The sequence below is a fragment of the Panthera pardus genome, unplaced genomic scaffold (genome assembly GCF_024362965.1).
Source record: "Panthera pardus isolate Hobbes unplaced genomic scaffold, ASM2436296v1 HiC_scaffold_24, whole genome shotgun sequence".
Lineage (NCBI taxonomy): Eukaryota > Metazoa > Chordata > Mammalia > Carnivora > Felidae > Panthera > Panthera pardus.
The window spans coordinates 133,763,801-133,777,676 of NW_026526810.1; the positions used below are offsets into that span (position 1 = coordinate 133,763,801).

Below are 13,876 nucleotides of genomic sequence, written 5' to 3' on the forward strand. Positions count from 1 at the left end.
CCCCGCGCCCTCGAACGGCGCCGTGCGCCTGGTGCGGCCCGCGGGCCTGAGTCCCGGCCGCGGGCGTGTGGAGGTGTTCGCGGGTGGCCGCTGGGGCACCGTGTGCGACGACGCCTGGGACACCAAGGCCGCCGCCGTCGTGTGCCGCCAGCTGGGCTTTGCGCACGCCGTGCGGGCCACCAAGCGCGCGGAGTTCGGCGAGGGCCACGGGCTGCCCATCCTCCTGGACGACGTGCGCTGCGCGGGCGGCGAGCGCAACCTGCTGGAGTGCACGCACGCCGCCGTGGGCACGCACAACTGCGGGCACCAGGAGGACGCGGGCGTCGTGTGCAGCCACGAGGACCCTGACCTGTAGGCGAGCACCTGCCGGCCGGCCAGGCCACCTCCTTCCCGCCGGGGCCCGGCAGGGCCCCTCCGCCCTGAGCGCGCCGGGTGCGCGCCCGAGTCTGGAGGCGGAGGGGGCCCATCTGTAACGCCGTCCTGCGGCCCCGTGTGAGGTGTGTGCGGGGCTCGTGTGCGCTCTGTGTCCCTGCCCGTGTGTCTTCTGCAGACCAGAAGCCACAGCGTGTTGGGGTCTGTGTGCTCACGGGCCCCAGGTGTTCTTTCCTTACTCCCAGACATCTCAGGCACGTGCAGGAACACAGTCGGGCCCTGGACCCTGAGCACCGAGGGCTGCTACTCTTCAAGGGCAGACATGGCCCTTGGCCGAGTTAACAGAGGCACAGCTGGCAGACCGAGGGAGGGGACCAGGCCTGTCCTGCCCAGGGCTGGAGTGGAAGGCCCTGGACCATCTGGAGCATGGCCTGAGAACCCGTGGCCCAGCAGTCAGAGGTGCCGAAGAGAACAGGAAGGCAGTGGGGCCAAGGGAAGGTATTAGACCGATGGGTCTGGGCTGACCCGTGGGCCATGGCATCTGAGTGAGGGTCAGGCTGCCTAGGGGGAGGTGAGCGCCTGGGGAGGGGGTACTGGATGACCTCTGGGAGAAGCCTTCTGGTCACCTTGGGCTTCATTGTCATGCTGGGTCTATTTGGGTGCTCTGGGGACAATGCTGAGTCCCCTGGCCCTGAGACCTGACTCTCCAGTGCTCACTGGGACAGAAGCCACCCATCTGGCCACTCCAAGCACCACGGCCCCCAGCGAGTGAGTGAGGCATCAGGATTCTCCACTTTAAAGGCTGTATCGGGGGCGCTGGAGCCACTTCGGTCATCTCCATCCCCACACGGCTCAGTGAAATCCCAGGGACCCCCGATTCCTCCAGCGGTTCCCCCCAGGAGTCCAGAAAGACTACTGATGCTCTGTCACCCAAAGCTGTGCCAACAACGTCACTGTTTACAACCCCCTTCCTGCCTCTTCTCTCTGATCCATGCTGCCTGGGATCTGGAGGTGGGGACGGAGGAGGGGGGCTGGTGGAAGTTCCTTTGCCCATTAAGCCCCTCCCCCACCCAGCCGCTCCATGCAGGTCTGTCAAGGTTTGTCAAGTATAGTTGGGCATAGCCTCTGTTGGGGGGTGGGGGCGCAGAGAGAGCAAGCAGATGGTCCCTGGGCAGTGAGGACAGGATAGAGCCCATGTCAGGGCCTGTTGGGGCTCTGGGTGGGTCATCCCAGCCCAACCTGTCCATCCATTATCCTGAGAGTTGAGCTGGCATCAGGGGTGGTTGTGCCCAGCAGAGGAAAAGGTACAGGCAAGGCTGGGGCGCGCCTCCTGGCTGCTCCCTGACACGGAGTGCGGAATCCGGGACAGCACACGAAAGCTCAGGGTCACCTCCGGGACTCCTCATACCTCTGCCTTGAGTGGGGTTGGCAAGGGCCCTGGACCCTGGCCGCTTGCCTGGCCCTGTTGAGCCCTGCCTGGAAACCATAGCCCCTGCTGTTGAGTGTGGCCCGTGTGCTGGGCACCATTGTCCGGATGGCACAGTATGTGTGAACTCATTTGAGCCTTTGAACGGCACTCTTCTCCTCATCATTTCATGGGTGGAGAAACTGAGGCGTACAGCCAGGGAGGGGAGGAGCCAGATGAGAGCACACGCAGCCTGGCTCTCGCACCTGCTGGTACCCTAACCGTTGCACCCTCTGGCTCCAGTGCTGCCAGGCCAGAGGGCGATGCAGCTTGGCCCAGGGGTGTTCCTGCCCGCGGTGGGCCGTCAGCCTCCTCCCACTGCCCCGCGGTGGCTGACGGGCATCTTCCCCAGTCGTGGGGACATTCCGAACAGTGCTAGGAGAGGGGAGGGCCCATGGGGACTATTCAGGCCGAACAAGCCTGGGGGGCTGTCTTAGGCCTGTCCCAGATGGGGCTGAGCTGAGACTAGAGCCCAGGGAAGCTGGGGGGCCCTCAGAGCAGGGTAGCCCCATGGCCCTCCCCAGTTGGGCAACCGGAGCTGTTTTTCCCCAAGCCTGGAATTGGGGGCGGGTGGCTCGAAGCAGCCTCTTCCTGGGGCTCCTCCACACTCTGCCCCTCCCCACCCTGTCGAGCCCCCTTTTCATTCCAAGGCCTGAAGGCCAGGATGCCACCAGGTGTGGCCTGGGAAGTGGGGTGCAGGTGACGGGGGGCATCTCCCATTGTACCTCAGCAGTGGCAGCCTGGTGCCACCATCTGGGGCTCCTGGTACCTTCCGCAAGTGGTGGAGCGGTCCAGCCCTCAGCAGGGCCCCGAGTGTCACTGTTGTTTGTGGGACAACTGGGCGCAGCCCCAGGCCCTTCCGCGCCTCTGGATGGGGTGCTGGCCCCCTCCGGTCCCCCACCTCGTGACCCCTCAAGCTCCAAACAAGGCTTAGGCTTCAGCCTGACTCCCAGCAAGGAGGTTGACACAGGCACACCACTCCTTAAGTAGTAATACGGGTGGGTGGCTGACGTTTGCTGAGCACCTACTATGTGCCAGGCACCGTTTAAAAGTTTTACTTAATATTCAGTCATTCGATCCTCATGTTAACTTTACGAGGCGGGTGTTATGGTCACCTTCCATTGTACAGATGTGGAAACCAAGGCCCAGTGAGGCTTCGTTACTTGCCAAATGTCATACGGCCAACATTAGAAACCAGGCAGTAGGGCTCTGGGGGCGGTCACGCTGCTGCCTAAAGAGCGTTGAATTCAGTGTCTCCCCCACCTCCCCTTGGCCCCTGGCATCGTGCAGATGGGGACACAAGCCCAGAGAGAGGCAGAGCCGGGTTCCGACTCCCTGTCCAGTGCTCCTTTTACTCCCCTGCCTACGGCTGGCTGCGGAGGGGGTGTTCCCAAGTGACTCTGTCCCCAGGGACTTTGCTCCTGCCTCAGAGTCCTCCTGGTCTCTGGGATAAGGGCTGACCCCAGGGGTCAAGGCTCCCTCTGTTCCCTATCAGCCTCTGCCATCACCCCCTCTCGTTGGGTCGGCAGTTAGAGTGCTCTCTCAGAACATGGTCCAGAGAGGGGCTGCTACAGCCCAAGTATCACACAGCTTAGTTCTCGAGTCCCTGGAGCCCAATGCTGCAGGGACATTCCAGGTGTGGCTGAGCACCCCTGATGGGGCTTCGTTTGTTCCTTGTTTACCTGCATCCCTCTCACAAGCCCCAGCCAGGCCAGGGCCTTCGTCTCCTGTTCAGAGGACAGCCACTTCAGACCTGCATCTCCCTCAACAATTCCCGCTGGGAAACCACTTCCTGTCTGGCGTTCTCAAACTTGAGCAGAAACACTTGTGGGGCTGGTTAAAACACAGGTTGCTGGGGTCCCATCAGAGTTCTTGACTCCGTGAATCTCAGTGGGGCTGAGCATTTGCATTGCGACCCCGGCTGATGCTGAAGCTGCTGGCTTAGGGGCCACACTTTGAGAACCACTGTCTACAGGGCTGTCCAATACTATGCAAACCATAATAGAAAATTTTCTAGTAGCCATGTTAAAAAAGCAAAACGAAATCGGTGAAGTGAATTTTAATAATATATTTTCTTTAATGCAGCATATTCAAAAATGATCATGTAACAGTTAATATAAAAATATTAATGAGATTTTTAAAGCATTTTTTATATCCAATCAACCCAGCGTCTACACACACAGAACATATTAACTTGGACTAGCCATGTTTTTTTTTCTTTTATGTTTATTGTTTATCTTGAGAGAGAGAAAGGAGAGAGCATGTGTGTGTGTGGGGGAGGGGGGGGGCAGAGAGAAAGAAGAGAATCCCAAGCAGGCTCCATGCTGTTAGCACAGAGGTGGACGTGGGGCTTGATCCCACAAGCCGTGAGATCATGACCTGAGCTGAAATCAAGAGTCAAATACTCAACTGACTGAGCCACCCGGATGCCTGTGGCCTAGCCATGTTTCACGGGCTGGATTGGCACATGTGGCCCGGGGCTACCATACCGGAAAGCCCAGTCTAAACCTTCCAATGAAGGGGCAGGTGGTTGGCCACATGCTTCCAGGCAGCGCCCTCTGCTGGCAGCTTGTAGTGCTGCCTGCCCAGTGCCGTCTGAGACCCACCTGAGCTTTGGGGTGGCCTGATCACAGGAGAGCTGGGAGAATCGGATGAGATGGCAGCGGGACAGCAGTGGACTTGCTACATGGGGAGGGGACACTGTTGACTCGCCCGAGTCAGGGACAGGGGTGCTCTATTGACGGAAATGCCAGTTGAGCCATAGTCACATTAAGTCAGAGGTTACTGGTGTTGAGTGATGCACCAGAGAGTATTAACGCCCATGCCTCTCCTGAGCTCTAGCTGCACAGGCTCACAAATGTACCTTGAGGCTCTCCCTATGCCTGCCTCATGTGAGACCCCAGACTGTGCCTAGGGCAGTTTAGGACCTGGCATTGTCCTCAAAAGACAATTGTTGGGAGCCCTCCCTCCAAATTGCCCCCAACCCCTGGTGCTTTCACAGCCCAGGAGGGGCTGTATAACCTGCCCACCCCCATCCACCGCTCCAAGCAGGGCCAGCCAGCGGCTGCTTCTCACCGCCACGTGGGGGCGCGGTGGCAGGCCAACGTGTCCCAGCCCTAACCCCCTAACCGTAGACGCGTGCGGCTCCCCAGCTCCCTGCGCCAGGAGGGATGCCCAGGCTGCGGTGGTTTGGGGACAGAAATCCTGTCTCTTCTGGGTCCAGCTCTTAAACTGTGGCCCTCTTCGTCACCCTGCAGCCCACACACCCCGAAGAATTCTGTCCGTAGTGGGGGCTGTCCCTGGCTGCACCTGGCAAAGAGGTACACGGACCTTCTGTTTCCAGCCCCCACACCTCTCCGGGACTGGCCCACGAACGAGGCAGGGGAATGTCCCGTTCTCAGGAACTCGGCAGCGTCCATCTTTGGGTGCCTCCGCCCCAGCCCATTGGAGCTTTATCGGGACCAGGAGTGTGTACACCCGGCCCTTCCCATCCCCTGCTCCCACTCTGGGTGCCCCCCCCCCCCCCGCCAGCGTAGAAATGAGACCTAACAGCGCAAAACTGGCTGCATTTGTGTCACCCAGACGGGTGAAGACAAGTTGGTTACGTAAACGGGAGGGAAGTTTCGGTTATTACTTCAGAAATACCCTTTGGCTACGGCAGGCACATTTCTCGCTTTCCCTCGAGGGGCCACCTTGCGCACCTAGACTTTCACGCACTCCAACTCGGGCTCCTTCGGACTGGGGTCAGCGCCTCCGACTTGGCTTTTCCTGGAGGCGCCAAGACGCAGGGAGAGCAGACTCTGGTCCAGCTGTGCGCTCTTCAGTCGCTGACACAGCTTCCCCGTGTCCCCGGGGTCCTCGCCACCTGCCCCGTGGCCCCGCGAGGAGACCAGGGACGCTAGGCGTGGACCCGCCAGGCAGGCGGAGCCAGCTTGTGGGGGTTGGGGGTTCCAGAGAGAGGTTTTGGGAACAGTCGGCGCAATACGGACGTTTGGAGTCTGGGATGGGGTTCCCAGGGAGGTTTCAGGGAGAAGGAAAGGGGCCTAGGACCGCGCGCAGAGAACGCGTTTATTTGCAGGCGCCCTAGGGGGCGGAAACAGCCAGCTGGACCTTGCTCTGCCGCCGGGGCAGGAAGCGCGGAGGAAACGGGGTTGCCAAGGACAACGCGTTCTGGGCGGAGCTGCTGCTAGGATAGAGCTTGAGGAGCTGGGGGCGGGGCCTGGGGAGGAGGGGGGGGGAGAGGGCGGAGCGTGGGGGACTGAGCCAGAAGCGGCATTGTGATTGGAGAAGATCTCATGTTCTGGGCGGGGCCTGAGCGCGGGGGGGGCGGTGTTGAGGTTGGGGCGGAGCTAGGGGCGGGGCGGGGGCGGGCGCCGAGAGCTGGAGCGGGTGGCGGAGACGTGGTTGGCCGGGACGGAGAGCCCTGGGAGGGGTCGAGCCGGCAGGGGCGGAGCCGAGAGGGAGTGGGCGGTGCTGGGTCGCGCCGGGCCTGGGGCCGAGGCGGCGCGGCGCTGACAGCTGAGTCGGCTCGCGGCCTCCCGCCCCCTCGGTGCCCGGCCCCGACCCAGGCCTGGCCTGCCCGGGAGCCATGAGCCCCGGGCTGCTGCTGCTGCTCGGCAGCGCCGTCCTGGTTGCCTTCGGCCTCTTCTGCACCTTCGTGCACCGCGCTCGCAGCCGCTACGAGCACATCCCCGGGCCGCCGAGGCCCAGGTGAGCGGGGGGTGGGGGCGGGGGCCTGGATGGGGCGCTCGAATGGGGGGCCGGGGGGCCGCGTCCAAGCCGGCGTCGGGGCCGGGGGTCCAGCCTCGCCGTTGCGCGTGGCCGCTTGGAGACGGCGGCCGGGAGAGGGGCGCTAACTATTCTTAGTAACAAATTACTCACAGCCGCAGCAGCTGGTCCGCGCCCACCGCGCTCTGCTGGGCCCCACAAACGTGATGGCAGCGACAACCCTGTTAGGTAGGCGCTATTGTTACCCCATCGTTCAGACGAGGAGACTGAGGCGCGCAGAGGCAAAGTCATCTGCCCAAGGTCACACAGTTGGTAAGCCTAGATTGAAACCCAGGTCAGCCTTGGCTCTAAAGTGAGCCCTAGTAACTTTGGGACTTTGAATGGGGTCACTCAACCTGAACTGGATCACGTTATACTTGGGTCACATTACCCTTGGTATTTCTGTCCTGGTACATGCTTTTTGCTTCTCCTTAGTACTTCCATTCCATCCTTGTCCCCCACCCCCACCCCAACATACCTCCTCCCACCAGAAGCTTACCTTTCTGAAGCCTAAATCAAATGTGTCATTCCTCTGCTCCAAAAGCTTCCCATCACTGTAGAAGGAAATCGAATTCTAAATTAAGTCCACTCTATGGCCTGCAAGGCCCCTGCTGAGCTCTTAGAACCCACTCTGTACTGTTCTCATCCCCCCCCTTTGCTTGCTCACTGCTGCCCCCAGTCTTTCTGCAACCCCCCTCCTGCAGCTGATTTCTCCTCCAGGGTCTTGCTGGAGACCATCCACCACCCTGTGTAAAGCCCACCTAGCCCCGAACTTCTTATGCGGCCATCTCCCCCGAAGTTGCCTTCTGTTCACTTGTTGACTGTCTGCTCACCTGTTGACTGTGTCTGTCTCCCCCCTTTAGAATGTGAGCCCTAGGAGGGCAGGGTACTGTGTGTTCCCTTGTGTATGCCCGGCTCCTGGCACTTTGCAGATGCTCAATAAATACTTGCTGAATGAATGAACAATGGTATTAGATACACTTTTTAAAACCTCAAGACATGAACATTCTGGAAGGTGTCCACCTCCAGCACAAGCCAGATGACCTGGCATTAGAAGCCCGAATTCCTGTTTGGTGGGTTCGGGAAAGATCTCTATGGCTGGTGACACAGGGAAGCGATATTTCTCCCTGCTGGCTGGCTGTCTTTCCGGGTGCCCTCACCCACCTCTGGTTCTTCCTTTTCCCATGCTTAGCAGCTCTGTCTTCCAAGCCACCCAGATGCTTCTTCCCCTCACCTTCCAGATGTGGCTCGAATGCTAACTCCTCAGGGAGGTCCCACCTGCTTCCATGCCCGAATATATTATGTTCACTTTGTAAACTCTATGTCATTGGAACTATGACATTGGAATAGTTGTTGGGCAACTATTTGTGCAACCTCTTGTTAAGTGTCTGTCTCTCCCATAAGCCCGTGTCTGTCTTGTTCACTGCCATGTCCCTGACACCTTAGCACAGCAGCAACTGGTAATATGCATATGGATACTCGGTGAACAGAGAGTCAAAGTGGATGGTGGAAATCACCTACAAGTCCTGTTAGGGACGCGGTCACCCTTTCAAGTTTTCCCAGTCGGCCATCGACAGCTTGGGATTGAATGAGCTTTGTGTTTGTTCTGCTGGGTCTCGTGATGATTTGGTCTTCACGTAAACCCCAGTGCTTCAAGCACTGCAGACCTGGTCTGGTCTCTTTGTCTTGAGAAGGCAGAACTGAAATCACGCCCTTCTCTGCCCCTCTCCCATATATTTTTTCTTAATTGCGTTTTCAAAATAAAACTGTGCCCTAAAATTTACCCCTTTAAAGTGTACAATCAGTACTTTTGGGGATAGTGACGGAGTTGTGCAGTCTTAACCACTGGTTCCGGAACATTTTTATCACCCCAGATAGAGACCCAATACCCCTTAGGTGTCACTCCTCACCTCCCCCCACTCCTCACCCCCACCTCCAACCCCAGGCAACCACGAATCTGTTTTCTGTCTCCAGATTTGCCTGTTCTGGACATTTCATATAAATGGAATCGTACGATATGTGGCCTTTTGTGTCTGCCTTCTTTCATTTAGCACAATGTTTTCAAGGTTTATCCATGTAGTAGCCCGTGTCCGTATTTCTCTCCTTTTTATGCCTGAATTCTCCCCTGAATCCTACACTGCAGAATCTACGTGTGACCTACAGGTGCCTGTGGGTGGGTGGAGGAGTAGGAGGAGGTTAATTACATAATATTTAATTATATAATTATAGTTGGGCTCTTTATTCTGAGGAGGTGAACTGAATGATACATATGCAGAAAGATTTTGGATTAACAGTTGTCTGGTGGTCACATCTAAGAGTGCACTAAATGAGAGTTCTGGAACCCTTTCTGGCACAGATCAGATGCTTTTGTATTCAGCGCCTGGATCCTCAAACCATGACCGGCAACACCATGGTTGGCCGAGAAGGGTACATGTCGAGTCTCTGGTGGTAACATTTGCCCCTTGGTGCTTCTAGGCTTTGCCAGCTTTCAGGCAAGGATCCCTCTGCCTTCCAAGGGGCAGCTGCTATGCTTCCCCACCCCCCACCCATCCACCTCCTTATTCGGCGGGAGTCACCGGGCTGCCCTCTCCTCCAGGATGCCCTCCCGGAGTTCCCCACAGACAACATCCTACTGCAACCATCCGTGTAACAGCCGAAAACTCCGACCCCACGTTCAGATCCCACACAGACACTTGTGGCTTCTTCATTTCTCTGTTGCTGTTCCCAACTTTCCCATCAACCCCCCGCGCTCCTGGTAGCGTGGGATGAATGTAAACTTGGCAACAAAAAGTCTCGCCCTTCCAGGTTTTCTTTATTTTAGAACGGTTTTTCCAGTATGACTCCTGGCTGGCACGGGTTTCCTCCTCTGCTCCCTACTTGCCAAGTTGCCAGAGGTGAGGTCTGTTCAATAAATTGCCCCATGGTTCCTGGCGATGGTGGAGACCCCTTGCCGGCTCTGTCGGGCAGTGCATCCAATTGGAGCCATCGTCGCCCCATTCCACTGGCGCGAGGCAGCCATGGCCCGTCACCCTCACTCCCGGCAGTGGCCCCCATCCGCACCCCAAGCTGTCATGTGGCTCCCTTCATCCCTGTGGCTGGCCTCACCGTGGGCTGTCCAGATGACCTCTTCTCCCTTATTATCCAAGACGTTCTCTGTCCTCAGGGAACCTTGATTCCCACTGTGCCAACCGCAGCATTATAGGAAAGGGCATGTGCCAGGGACCGGGCAGGGGAGGGGGTTTTCACCCTCCTCTCTCTCCCTGGACTGCTCTGTCTTATCGCGTCTACCGACAGGGACATGCCAGGTGGACTTCTCTCAGCCCCCCACCCCAGTCGCAGCATTCCACCATCCCCCAATTCTACCATCCCCTACCTGTTTGTTTCCAACGCCCGGTCTTCCGGCTCTGCCTTTCCCTCCCCGGTGTCCCCCTGCAGGAACGGGAAGGAATGGGTTTTAGTCCCCTTTCTTGCCGGGCACTGGGAACCTCACGCCTCTCTGTCGCCTTGGCCTTCTTGAGGTGTCACTCACCTTCTTCCCCAAGTGGCATTGGGCGCCAGGCAGAGGCTCTCAGGCAGGCCTGGTGGGGTGGAGAGGGTCTATCACTCAGGTGTTCAAAACAGAACATCCTCCCCAAGTGCACAGCTACGGCAGTGGCCACGGTTACTAGGTTATTCTGGAAACACAGCCAGGCGCGCGTGATGTCCACAGGCCATCTTTCTGCAGGTGGGGCATTGTAAGTTCAAAGCCACTCACCCTGAGTGGGCCTCAGCTGCCGGGCGGCCACACTGCCCTCCTTCCTCCCGCATCTGCCCGCCCACTCTTGACGCGTTCTCGCTTCTCCTCAGGCCCCGCCACCTCCCCCTCTGTCCCCACTCTCAGGCTTGATTCCTACCTCCTACCTCCCTGGGTAAATGGAACAGCCTGAGAGAACTTCCTTCCGGGGCTCTGCCACCACAGCCTCCCCCTTCCCTGTACCGGGGCCCACACGCCCTTCCCACTGGGACCTAGGTGCTCCCGGCCAAGGAGAGCCGTCCTCTGGGTTCAGCGACCCTGCCCAGGGGCTCCTTCTCTCCCATGTCATCAGTTTTCCTTCTCTCCAGCATCATTCCCATTTTTATATAACATGTTGTAAAAGAACAACCACCCTTCTCTTCCCTTCTCATTCCCTCCAGCTGCCGCCCCCTTGTCTCTGCGCCCCCTCAACAGTCCCCCTGAGAAGCCTGTTTTGGGTCCCCATCCCTCCCTCCCCTCCTGTCTTGGGCCCAACACCCCATCGGGCTCTGGCACCCACCTCTCCCGAGCAGCCCACCCTGCTTTGACCAAAGTCCCAGTGATCTCCCTGTAGCTACACACACACACACACACACACACACACACACACACACACACGGTGGCCCTTCAGTCCTCCGTCGTCTTGCCTGACCCTGGACAAGTCCCTCCCTTGTCCCCTTGGCCTGCTTTCTTCGCAGGCTGCCCGCTCCACTCCCCCTCGGCTCTCCTCTGGTGTCTTCTGTTCAGTCTCCCTGGCTGGTTGTCCCTTTGCTGCCTGGCTCAGTCCTCGGGTCCCTTCTCTGTCTACACTCACCCCCTTGTGGTCTAATCCAGCTGCTGGGCTGTAAGGGCTGCCTCTCAGCTGAGGACTGTCACATTTACATCTCTGGCCTTGGCTCCAAGCATTTCCTCACACCCCGCCCTTGGTGCTTTCCTCTGCAAACCTGCCAGGTTCAAAGCCGGATTTAGTCCGCTTGTCTCAGGTTGGTTCCCAGACATTGATCCTGAGGAAAGAATTGAAACGGGGGCCCCTGGGTGGCTCAGTCGGTTGAGCGTCCGACTTTGACTCGGGTCATGATCTCGCGGTTCGTGGGTTCGAGCCCCGTGTGGGGCTCTGCACTGATGGTATGGAGCCTGCTTGGGATTCTGTCTTTCCCTCTCTCTCTGCCCCTCCCCGGCTCATGCTCTGTCTTTCTCGCTCTAAAAAAAAAAGAGAGAAAAAACAAAGAAATGTAAGTGGTTTGGGGGGGTTGGGTGGTGATCCCTGTGGGAGTTGGGAATGCAGAGAGAGAGGAGGTCAATAAAAAAGGCCAATAAAGCAAATTACCTCTGGGGGGCCAGTGAGCTGCAACCCCCTGGGGGAGCGCTGAGAGCCGACCCCACCAAGGTGCAGGGCGCAAGGTCATTGGTGGGGGGCTGCTCTGGGGGTGTTGAGCTGGAACTCCTGGCCCGTCCTTCCTGCAGGCAGAGCCGGGAGCCCCAGGCAGTGTCTCCATGCTGCCCCCCAAAACCGTCCTGGCTGCATGGACGAGGGCAGAGGCGGGCACGATGCGGTCTGCTGCCCCGCAACCAGCCCCTCTTTGGTCCTTCCCACCTTAGGACACGGCAGCTCCACTCATCCTTCCAAGGATCAGGCCAGAAGCCTTGGGGCAGCCTGACACCACCCTCCCACCCTCGTCCACACCCCCAGCAAGTCTGCTTGGCTCCTCCTCCAACCTGCCCTGGGAACCCGGCTTCTCACTGGTCTGTGCCCTATGCCCTCCCCCAGCCCCATGCTGGTGCCCCTGCCTCCACTCCTGCCTCCCACCCACCCAGCACAGCAGCTGTGAGAGGGAGCCATTGAAAACGCGTCAGACCCTGTCTCTGCTCTGCTCAAGACCCTCCGGTGGCCCTCTGCTTTTCAAGGTCAGAGCAGTGTTGACACCAGCCCGCAAGGCCCTTGGCGATCTGCCCCCTCCCTTGGTGACCCCATCCTGTACCACATCTCCCTCACTCTACTCCAGCCACAACACCCTCTCACTGTTCCTTGAACTTACCACGCACATTCCTACCTTAGGATCTTTGCACCTGCTATCTCCTTTGCTGGAATGCTCTTCCCCCAGGTACCTGGGTAGGCTAGTCCTTCATTTATTGCAGCTCACGTTTACCTTCTTTTTTTATAAAAATTTTTTTTTCGTGTTTATTCAATTTTTGAGAGAGAGAGCGAGAGAACGCATGCAAGTCGGGGAGGGGCAGAGAGAAAGGGAGACAGAATCTGAAGCAGGCTCCAGGCTCTGAGCTGTCAGCACAGAGCCCGACGCGGTGCTTGAACCCACGAACCGCGAGATCATAACCTGAGTGGGATGCTTAACTGACTGAGCCACCCAAGCGTCCCATGTTACCTTCTTAAAGGGCCATTCCCGACCTGCTTGTAGAAAATGGCATCACATACTCCTATCCCCAGCTCTGATTACCTCCCCCTCTGATTTTTCCATCACTCTCCTTCTTTTCTTTTCTTTTCTTTTCTTTTCTTTTCTTTTCTTTTCTTTTCTTTTCTTTTCTTTTCCTTTCTTTTCTTTTCCTTTCCTTTCTTTTCTTTCCTTCTCCTTCTCCTTCTCCTTCTCCTTCTCCTTCTCCTTCTCCTTCTCCTTCTCCTTCTCCTTCTCCTTCTCCTTCTCCTTCTCCTTCTCCTTCTTCTTCTTTGTTAATTCACTCTCTATCTCCAGTCGGGTGAGTTCCCCGACTCAGAAAGCCCCACCTGTAGTTTCTGTCACCCGTTCTGGATGGGGTCGTGAGTGAGCTTGACTGGAATAAGCCGTGCAGGAGACAGGAAGCACCTGTCAAACGTGCCACCAGGTGACGCCAGATAGACTCGTTGACATTCTGTTGATCACCCACCCACGGTGGACTTAGTGTGACCAAACCATCCCCTGGTGAGAAGGACCGCGGGATGCCTTGGTGCCAGCCGCGCAGCCGTGGACAGGTGACCACCTCTCCAGCCTCAGCTGCCCTACCTGTAAGCCAGGTTAACAATAGACCTACCTCCAGGCAGTGGGGGGAGGACAGATGGAATGAGGCCCAGCATGGCGCCCAGCATGTACGTAGTCAGTGTTCAGGGGATGTCTCCAGGTAATTCGGCACAGCACTATGGGACCCTTTCCACACGCCAGCCCCTCCCCTCCACACCAGGGAACCCGCCAGACCTGTATTTGCATCCTGCCTGCATTCTTACACTGGGTGCCCTGAGCCAGTGCCGTGCCTCCTCGGGCCTCAGCCGTCCCATCTGCAAAGTGGGCCTAATAAGGCCGCCCTCACAGGGTCCTGTGGGGAAGGGAGCACTCTTTAATGGTGACTTCGGGTGATCTTAATGTTTCCCGTTTCTTCTAGTTTCCTTCTAGGACACCTCCCCTACTTTTGGAAAAAGGATGAGGTTTGTGGCCGCATGCTCCAAGATGTGTTTTTGGATTGGTGGGTCCTAATTGTCATTTGTTGCCCTTACTCCAGCCCAGGTCCCTCATGGG

The 13,876-nt window shown here is 58.0% G+C and overlaps 2 protein-coding genes and 1 long non-coding RNA gene across 4 annotated transcripts in view; 2 read left to right on the plus strand and 1 right to left on the minus strand.

Moving 5' to 3' along the window:
* The window catches only part of HHIPL1 (HHIP like 1), a 30,316-nt gene extending 26,345 nt beyond the window's left edge, over window positions 1-3,971 (plus strand). The window contains 1 exon segment of the mRNA XM_019461902.2: window positions 2-3,971. Coding sequence (XP_019317447.2) covers window positions 2-355 — 354 coding nt within the window. The 3' untranslated portion in view covers window positions 356-3,971.
* A 2,316-nt stretch (window positions 3,972-6,287) lies between these two features.
* The window catches only part of CYP46A1 (cytochrome P450 family 46 subfamily A member 1), a 32,974-nt gene continuing 25,385 nt past the window's right edge, over window positions 6,288-13,876 (plus strand). Inside the window, exons 1-2 of one of the 2 annotated variants that reach the window (XM_019462235.2) lie at window positions 6,288-6,547; window positions 13,743-13,823. In XM_019462235.2, coding sequence (XP_019317780.1) covers window positions 6,426-6,547; window positions 13,743-13,823 — 203 coding nt within the window. In that variant the 5' untranslated portion in view covers window positions 6,288-6,425. The remainder of the gene's footprint in view (window positions 6,548-13,742; window positions 13,824-13,876) is intronic. The other variant, XM_053889786.1, reaches the window with a different exon arrangement.
* On the minus strand, window positions 9,191-10,430 carry LOC109274545 (uncharacterized). The gene is made up of 3 exons (XR_002083667.2): window positions 10,134-10,430; window positions 9,978-10,033; window positions 9,191-9,560 (listed from the first exon to the last, which is right to left on the minus strand). It is a non-coding gene; the product is annotated as an uncharacterized LOC109274545 (long non-coding RNA).